Source organism: Globicephala melas, chromosome 20, assembly GCF_963455315.2.
Source record: "Globicephala melas chromosome 20, mGloMel1.2, whole genome shotgun sequence".
Lineage (NCBI taxonomy): Eukaryota > Metazoa > Chordata > Mammalia > Artiodactyla > Delphinidae > Globicephala > Globicephala melas.
The window spans coordinates 28,348,047-28,356,247 of NC_083333.1; the positions used below are offsets into that span (position 1 = coordinate 28,348,047).

Genomic DNA, 8,201 nt, shown 5'->3' on the forward strand with positions numbered 1-8,201 from the left:
CTTCCACAGCCAGGTGGATGGAATGTGAGTAGGGCCTGGCAGGGGTCCCTGGGGAGGGCAAAGCTCGTGAGGATAAAGTGGCTACAAAACGAGAGAGCTGGACTGCGGCGGAGGAGGTGGCCAGAGAGTCCCTCCGTGGGTAGAAGCTATGAGAGCAGGACAGGAACGAGGCGGACGCCCCCCGGGGATGCTGAGAGGGAAGCGCTGTGGGCTCTGGGCTCACGTGGGAAGCTGGGAGGCACCGCTCCCCGCACCCCTCAAGGCTAGGTCCTGGCGACTGCTTTATATTCATCCAAGTCAAGGGGCCCTCCCCCTGCCAGGCTAGTTCCTGGCGACTGCTTTATAATCAGACCTGGAGAAAGGAAGAGGCCCGCCCCCCACCCCAGACTCAGCCCCAAGGGGAGGGGAGGAGAGAGCAAAGAGAGGCGGGAGGAGGTGGGTGTGAGCGGTCTACTGGGTCTTCTTATCTTCTGGGGGGTAGTAAGGAGGCGGCGGAGGCTGGCTCTGAAGAAGAAAGGAAAGATCACGTTAGAAGGGTCGGAATAAGCCGAGGTCTCTCCTGCCCCTAAATCCCAGCAAACTGGGGCTGCGGGGGTCCCGCCAGTGCCACGCCCGCCCCCGCTCACCAGCCCGCTCACCGTGGGCATGTAGACATTGTGTGGGTTGCCTGGGTTGTAATAGGCGCTGGCGGCTGCTTCGGCGGCCTTGGCTTCAGCTGTGAGAACACACAAACTGGGGAAGAGCCCCGGGGACAAGCCCTCCCCGCCTCCTCCGCTGCCCCCACGGCCCTGGCCCCCTGGTGCTCGGGGCGGCGGGTGCTGAGGACACAGTTCCATCACTAAAGCAGTGGAGAACCCTTCCTGAACACTTACCGTGTGCCACACCGTCCCATCTGGTCCCTCTACACCTCCTGCCCCCCACCCCCCATCTTCACCACAAGCCCCACAGGTGGGGCCGTTGGCACGTTTTGTGGATGAGAAGACTCCGGTGCAGAGGGGGACCTTCCTGGGCCCAGGGCACGTGGCCAGCTAAAGGACAGAGTGGGGGCTGGAATCTACCCCTTCGCCACCAGGCCACCGCGCTGCCGGTCCCCTGGGATCGTCCCTAGGCCAGTGGTCATTCGTTATCTGGGGCTTCCGTGCAACCACGGGGAGCAGCCAGGGCCCTCACCTGCAGGAGTGGAGGGGACATCGGGGCCGCTGACCGGAGGCTCCATGGGCCCAGGGTAGGGCGGCGGCGGGGGCTGCATGTACCCCATGGCCCCGTCCATCATGGGAGGTCCCGGATAGAACTCTGCTCGGCAAGAGAGTGACGGGGACCCAGTGAGCAGCCCAGCCCCGGCTCCTGTAGCTGGTACCCTCCCAGGCCCCTCCAGCTGCTCTGTCAGTCCTGAAGCCAAAGAACAAGTCTCCCCTCTACAATCCCCTGGCCTGGGTGAGGGTGGTCAGTGGGAGGGGGAGGCGTGGGTAGCAAAGGACACACTCACCAGCTGGGGGCAGTGGACAGGGGTAGCCAGGAGGGCAGGGGTACATTCCATTGGCGACTGGTGGGGGGAAGACATAGGCCCCGCTGGGCATGTAAGAGTAACCATAGGCTCCGTTGGGGGCTTCACCTCGGGAGGCTATAGCACAAGGGGAGAGAGAAATGAGTGTCGCGGGCCTTGGGTTCTGGGGAGAGGGCGCTCCCACCGCCTGCCGAGGGGAGCTGCAGGGTCCCAGGAATGCGCACAGCAGACACGCCTCACCCCTCCCCACTGGAGTCCGCCTCGGTCAGGAATGAGGCGAGGGGTCTGGATGGGGAGAGAGGTCAGAGCTGGGGTGGAGGAGGTCCAGGACAGGGGTGGAGGGATGGATGGAGGGAAGAAGGAGGCTAGAGGTGGGGTAGAGAATGGAGCTGGGTGAGGCTGGGGACGAGGTGAGGAGGTCTGCTGAACACAGCCCTTGGGGACTTAAAATGGTTGCCTGATGGTAGCTTAATGGTTGAGTTTCTGTTTGTTTCTATGAGGCCACAGTAAAATGTCCTTGAGTCCAAACAGCTTTGCTAAAATGTCCTATAGCTGCTCCAGGCAGGGGAAACCCAGCCTCTGAGGTACAGGAGGGTGATTTCATTACAGGCTTCCTTCCCAACTCCCAGCCCTGGGCAGCCTGGGGCCCAGAAGCTCATCTCCTGACTGCTTAAAAAACAAAACAAAAAGTAAACAAACCCAAATGAGCAAACAGCACACACATTCAATGCGGCCTTGGCCCCTGGTTTTTAGAGCCTTGATACCTTGAGATGCCACCTGTAGCATCCGCTGCCCAAATTCAATGGCGCCCCCTGCCACAAAGGTCAACTTGTACGATGCAGAGCCTTCCCAGCCACCTGAGAAGGGAACAGGGCATCAACAGCTCCGGAAAAGAACTTAGGTTAACGTCTGAAGAGATGGCTCTTCGTCGTCTTCAGGCCCCATCCAATGGCCAGGAGGCTCACCACCCACGTCGCACGCCAGTGCTGCAGACCGGCCACCTCCTGCCCGCTTACTGCGCAGCCCTGTAAGCACGTCTGCACTCAGGCCTCCCACCCCCAGTAAGGCAGCTTCTCAGCAACAAGCACGCCCAGCAACAACTGACGTTCAAGTTCAGAACAGGTCTCTCATCCCGCGGGGGCCTGAGGACGAACCCCGGGCCCCTCCAGCCTGGCTTCTGTCCAAAGGGGAACTGTGAGCTCAACAGCAAGGCTCGGGCCAGGCTGAACGTGAGCGGGAAGGCGAGTTCGACGCAGGGGTCTCTGGGGTCTGCAAAGAGCCTGACACCAAGCAGGGCCTCTCCGGGCGTTACAGAGGGGCAGCGGGTTCTGCCTGGCTCTAGGGGAAAGACCCTTCCCAAGAACCTGATACAGCTCCCTCCCACACCTAACATCTGAACACACTCCCCAGCTCACAGAAAGCATTTTCACTTGGTTTACAGTCATCCTGCTGACTTCCCTCTCTGAAAAGGTGCCCCGAGCCGCCATCTTTAGCGTTAGCACTTTCCAGCTCTTGGCAACTTCCCCCTGCTGAACAGCTGGCAGCCCAAGTGCTGGTCTTGGAAGCTGATCCAGAGCCAGGAAGAAGACACGGCTAGAGTGATAGGGTCCAAAGAGGACACCTCCAGGGCAGCAGTCAGAGATGCCCCAGAGCACCTCTCTGGAAGCCCCGTCGGTGTCCCCAAGCTCCCTTGTCACCTACCTCCCGCTTCAGCCTTCACTGTTCCCTTGATGTAGTTTGCTCCAAACACAGGCTGCTTGATCTCACAGTCCTTCATCAGATAAAACGGCATCATGAAGGACTGCATGGCATCCTTCCCCTTGGACAGAAAGATGACCTGCAGGGAGAGAGAACAAGGGCCATCCCCACCCGAACCATGGCCTGCCCGGCCATCGCCTCCTATGTGCGGGAGGCCATCACCTCCCAGGGCCGGGGCGGGTGGCCCGAGCCAGCACCCGGCAGCCCCAGGGCGCTCTCTGCACCAGCCAGCCCCGGAGAGCGCTTTTTAGAGTAAAAGGCCTCAGATGCAGCCGGGCTGGAGAGGCCAGACATGTGACTTCACAAGAAAAATGTGTGGCTCAGACAGCACGTGGGAGCAGGACAGACTGCTCTGCCACTGAGACGTGGTGGTGAGGAGACGGCGGATGTGGAGCCTAAGTGGAGGGCCTGCGAGGCCAGGGCAGAGAGGCAGGGCCGAAGCAGGGAAGGGCTCCTGAAGGGAGAGCTCAGCCTGAGCTTCACAGAACTGAGAAGAGGGAATGGCAGCGGGTGGCAGATCCCAGGAGAAGGGATGATCCTAACCTTTCTGCAGACTCTGCCCAACAGCCAGCGTCTCCCACCCTGCACGTGGGGAACATTCTGCTTTACCCCCATGACTTCAATCTGTGACTGAAGATGCCAGCTTGAACCCCCAGAGATAGGGTTTTGAGACACCCCCCCACCCCGGTCTCCACTAAAGCCTGTGCTCCTCTTCCTCTAACGATCCTTAAGTCTAACTCTGGGATAGCTGCAGGCAGCGATCCTCTCCCAAGAATATCCAACTGTGTTTCTCTGGAAGTCTCTCAGAGTCTGCTTGGGGAACTCTCAGGCAAGGCCCATTCTGCAGTCTGGCATTTCTCGCTTTGCAGGGTTTGGCCGGTCTCTCTGCCCACTCCCGAGGCTGCAGCCAGGCTACTGTATCCCCTCCAGGCCCAGGTCATCCCAGCAGCTGCATCCAACTACAGAGAGATTTTGCAGCAGCAGCTCTGGAACTTACACGGATTCACTGCCATCAGTTCTGCTGTGCGAAGAGAGGCTGGTGGTTCTAGAACCAGGAGCATGTGACAGAAACACGCTAACATTCACCAGGGTTCAGTGGCCACTAGACTCACGAGGCTGAGGCTGACCGAAGACTCCATCAGCCTCCAGGAGCCATGAGTCTCCAAAACAACTGACTCGCCAAACCAACCGTCTCGCTGTACAACGTACCCGGTACGGGGTAAGGTAGACGGTGCCTTTCTTGGTCCCTTTGAAGGCCTCTGGCACATTCCTCATGTCACTGAACGTAAGTTCTACATGGTCATAGGACATCAGGATGCTGTGATGAGAAAAGAGGAAATGCCCTGATGAGACAGTTGGAGTCACAATCTGTCACCCTCAGGGACTGGACCCTCCTGGGTAGCAGTTGCTTATTAGTAGCTGCCAGCAAGTCATCCGCTTCAACACTGATGTGAGAAAACTACTAACACAGCCATGGAAGAGATAAGCAAGCTGGGGGTCCATAGAATTTCCCCCAAACCCCACACACACAGCCCCTAAGTGACCAGTGCAGGGACTTCCCTGGCAGTCCAGTGGTTAGGACTCCACGCTCTCACTGCTGAGGGCCAGAGTTCAATCCCTGGTCAGGGAACAAAAATCCCACAAGCCAAGAGGCACAGCCAAAAAAAAAAAAAAAAGTGACCAGTGCCATGGAAGAGCCACAGGGCTCTGGAGACGCCATAATCCCTCAAATCAGGTTAGATTATCTGGGTTAGCTCTTCGATTCTCTTCTAGGTCCTTATGACAGGTGTTCTGTTTTTGTTGGCTTACTTTTTACAATCTGATATACAAACATTTTAATACATGACTCTACCCATTACCAAAGGGCTCACTTCAGGGTTCCTTTAAACCTGGGGTTCTGAAGCTGGGTCTGCAGGGGTATCAGTCCACTAGCCCTTGAGATGATCACGTACGTGCTTTTTCCTGGGAGAGACCACAGTTTTCATCACTCTCAAAGGGATTCATGATTTGAAGAGTAAGGTTCACTATTTTACATATCAAGTTTTAAATGCTGAATGTGGACTTCAATTACTGTTTACATAATTTTTTCAGAAATGAGGCTGAAGCAGTTTCTGAAACAAGGCACATCATTATTTAGCAGCAATGAGTCCTAAACCGGGTAGGAGGCCCAGCAGGATAGATACATTCTTGGCCCAGAAAAGTCTCACTGAGAGAGAAAGAAATAGTCCCAGGAGATGTTACCAAATGGCATCAAAAGGGTCTGTCCGGGTCCAGGACTGGCTTGCACACAGAGCAGCTACACACTAAGGGCAATGTGAAGTTTCTCTGATTACAAGACAACAAGGTCCAAGCTCACATGGTTCCATTTGTCTCCTTTCGCCTCCCAGATATCACAACTTCCTTCACTGGGGAGGGGTAAGTGGGAAAGAGAACCAGTACCAGAAAAGAAAAATACAGCTCAGAGAAAAGAAGTCATTACCAGGAACAGGCTGGGACGGCCAGTCGCTGAGCAGGTAAGATGGAGGAAGAGTCAATATTCTGAGGTCTGGGCTCCCTGGGTGCTCTCCTCTGACTCATCAAGCATTCCCGGATGACAGCCCTGGGCTGGGTGCTGGCCTTAATCAGCTACCAGACTTTGATCCCACCAAGTCTCCTGTGGGGACTCAGATTCCGCCTATGCTCCTTCAAAAAGTGCTTTCAGGTCAGCATAGCTCAACCAGGGCTGGCTGGTCTGATTCTCAGCGCCCAAGGAGCAAGAGAAGAGAAGTCATCCAAGGAGCCCAGAGGTGGAGGAGAGACAGAATTGTCGGGGGGTGGGTAGGAAGAACCTTGAAGCTGGGGGACCTCTGCTCTGGGAAGTGACCCAAGCCAACAGGCATTCAAGGGAAAGAGGCAAAGACAGACCTTTACAGAAAACGTGTCAAACATGTGACAAACGTTAGCTATGTAATTTCACCTCTGGGCCTCAGTTTTTCATCTGGAAACAGCAGTTCTGGAATATACTGGAAGGCTACATACTGGGAATTAACGCTACTGACTTTGGAATCCGGACTCCTTTCCTATTACAGCTCTGTGATCTCATGCAAGTTACTTAAGCTCTGTGCCTCAGTTTCCCTACGTGTAAAATGTGGATAGTAATAGTATCTGCCGCACAGGATTTACATATTGAGAAAAGCAAAAGAGGTGTAGTCCCTGACACATAGTAAACGCCCAATAAACGGCAATTATTTCTGTCTAAAGCGCTTCCCAATTCTTAAAGTCACCTACTCTGGGACAGGGGCTCAAGAACTACCCACAGGTTCCGCCTGTCTCTCCAAACCCCCACCCGTCTCTCCAAACCCCTACCCTAGCCAGCCGCCCCACCCCCATCCCACAGCTGCAACATCCCGGCCCTTCCCTCACGCCTCACCCACCTTCCTTCAGCCCCGCCCCCAGCCGTTACCCCACCCCCCACCCCCCGCATCAGTTTCCCCTCTTCACGGGTTTATGCTCCACCGCCCACTCACCCACCACCCACTACCCACACCCTCGACGCCCGCCCTTCAGTTCTCCAGGATCCTTCCGTAGTGTTTTCACCTCTCGGTATTGTTGACGATCACTCCGCCGCCCTCCGAGTGATTCTTGTTGAGCGCCATAGTCTCTCGGAAAAGGGTCCCGAGACTCGGAACGCAGTGCGCTTGCGCCCTTCCTCGGCCCACCCCCTAGTGGCGTCGTTCGTATTAGAGTCAGCCAATCAGCTCTTGCGCGGAGGCTGGCCCTACCACCTGATCCCTGGCGTCACGTGCTAATAGTTTACTCCCTCTCCCCCTCCCCCCTAGTTTCGCTCGCATCACAAACAAACTCAAGACTGTAGTTCCCAGAAGGCAATGCTCCCTCAACCTCGACCTCTCACTACGCTAACGGAAGGCTGCATTCTGGAACTTGTAGTCTCCAAGACCATAGGCCCGGATTGACTCCGCTTGTTGCATAACTAATCCTGACCCTCCTCCACCCGGTCCTCCGAGGGACCGGCGTAAATAGTTGGGCGCGTCACAGGGAAGTTCGTCGTAAAGGCCCTGGACGCAAAAGTTCATACGCACGGAATGGGGACTATAACCTACACCTGCTGTGGGAGCGTTGTACACTTATTGGGGCATCTTCATTCAGTCCGCAAACGTATGGGGAGCACTTCCTGTATGACTTTGCTCCCCCGCCACACACTTGGGTAGTCACTGAGCTAGAGAGATGAGTCCAAGAATCAGTCTCTGTTCTGGGAGAGAACAGTCAAGAAAAACTGCCATCCCTCCCTTGAAATCAAACCCACACCCTCCGAAGTGGGCGGTGAGAATCTCCGTGCGGGGAGGAGAACCTTTGCCCAGCGCCGGCACCTGACCGCCGCCTCCACCACAGCTGGCCTCGTGGTGGCGCTGCTCGCTCTAGAACGCTCTGGCTCTGCAGTCCCGCCCTCCCAGCGTTTAACGGGCTGGAAGATTTAAACCGGACGCGGAGGAGCTGAATGGAACTGGGCATAATTGTGACACCCGGAGCTTGCAGACTGGGGATGACTCATTGTGACCCAGCACTTGGGCGGCCTCCACTCGGCCGCGGTAGTTATGTAAACTCCCGCACCTCCGAGGTGGAGCTTTACCCGCAATTGTGGGGGTGAGGGGACGGGTCTTACTCCCCACGGGGCGGCGCAGGTGCAACATTAATCTTAAGGGATCGGAGTTTGATTTTTTAGCAAACAGCTGATTTCCTGACACGTGGTGGCCAACTTTGGGATCCACCTGCTTGACTTGACTTTTGAGTGAGATTTCCTAGGTGAAGGATCAAAAACTAGAAAATATTATGAAACAGGTAACAGCCTTCTGTGAGGTCTTGCGCAAAACCACCTGGAAGTTGCAGGACAAGTGCAGTGAAGTAGTGCGTCATGGACATGATGAAGTCGGCCCTAATGGGT

The 8,201-nt window shown here is 56.2% G+C and overlaps 1 protein-coding gene across 2 annotated transcripts; it reads right to left on the reverse strand.

The window, feature by feature from the left end:
• Positions 1-304: 304 nt before the first annotated feature.
• Positions 305-6,994, reverse strand: WBP2 (WW domain binding protein 2). 2 transcript variants are annotated; one of them, XM_030837701.3, is made up of 8 exons: positions 6,839-6,994; positions 4,472-4,580; positions 3,206-3,341; positions 2,269-2,361; positions 1,487-1,621; positions 1,171-1,293; positions 639-715; positions 305-504 (listed from the first exon to the last, which is right to left on the reverse strand). In XM_030837701.3, exons 1-8 carry the CDS (start codon positions 6,895-6,897, stop codon positions 451-453), a joined length of 786 nt encoding a protein of 261 aa, XP_030693561.1. In that variant the 5' UTR covers positions 6,898-6,994; the 3' UTR covers positions 305-450. The 2 variants fall into 2 exon arrangements, with proteins under 2 accessions (XP_030693561.1, XP_030693564.1); XM_030837704.3 differs by lacking the exon at positions 1,487-1,621.
• Positions 6,995-8,201: the final 1,207 nt, after the last annotated feature.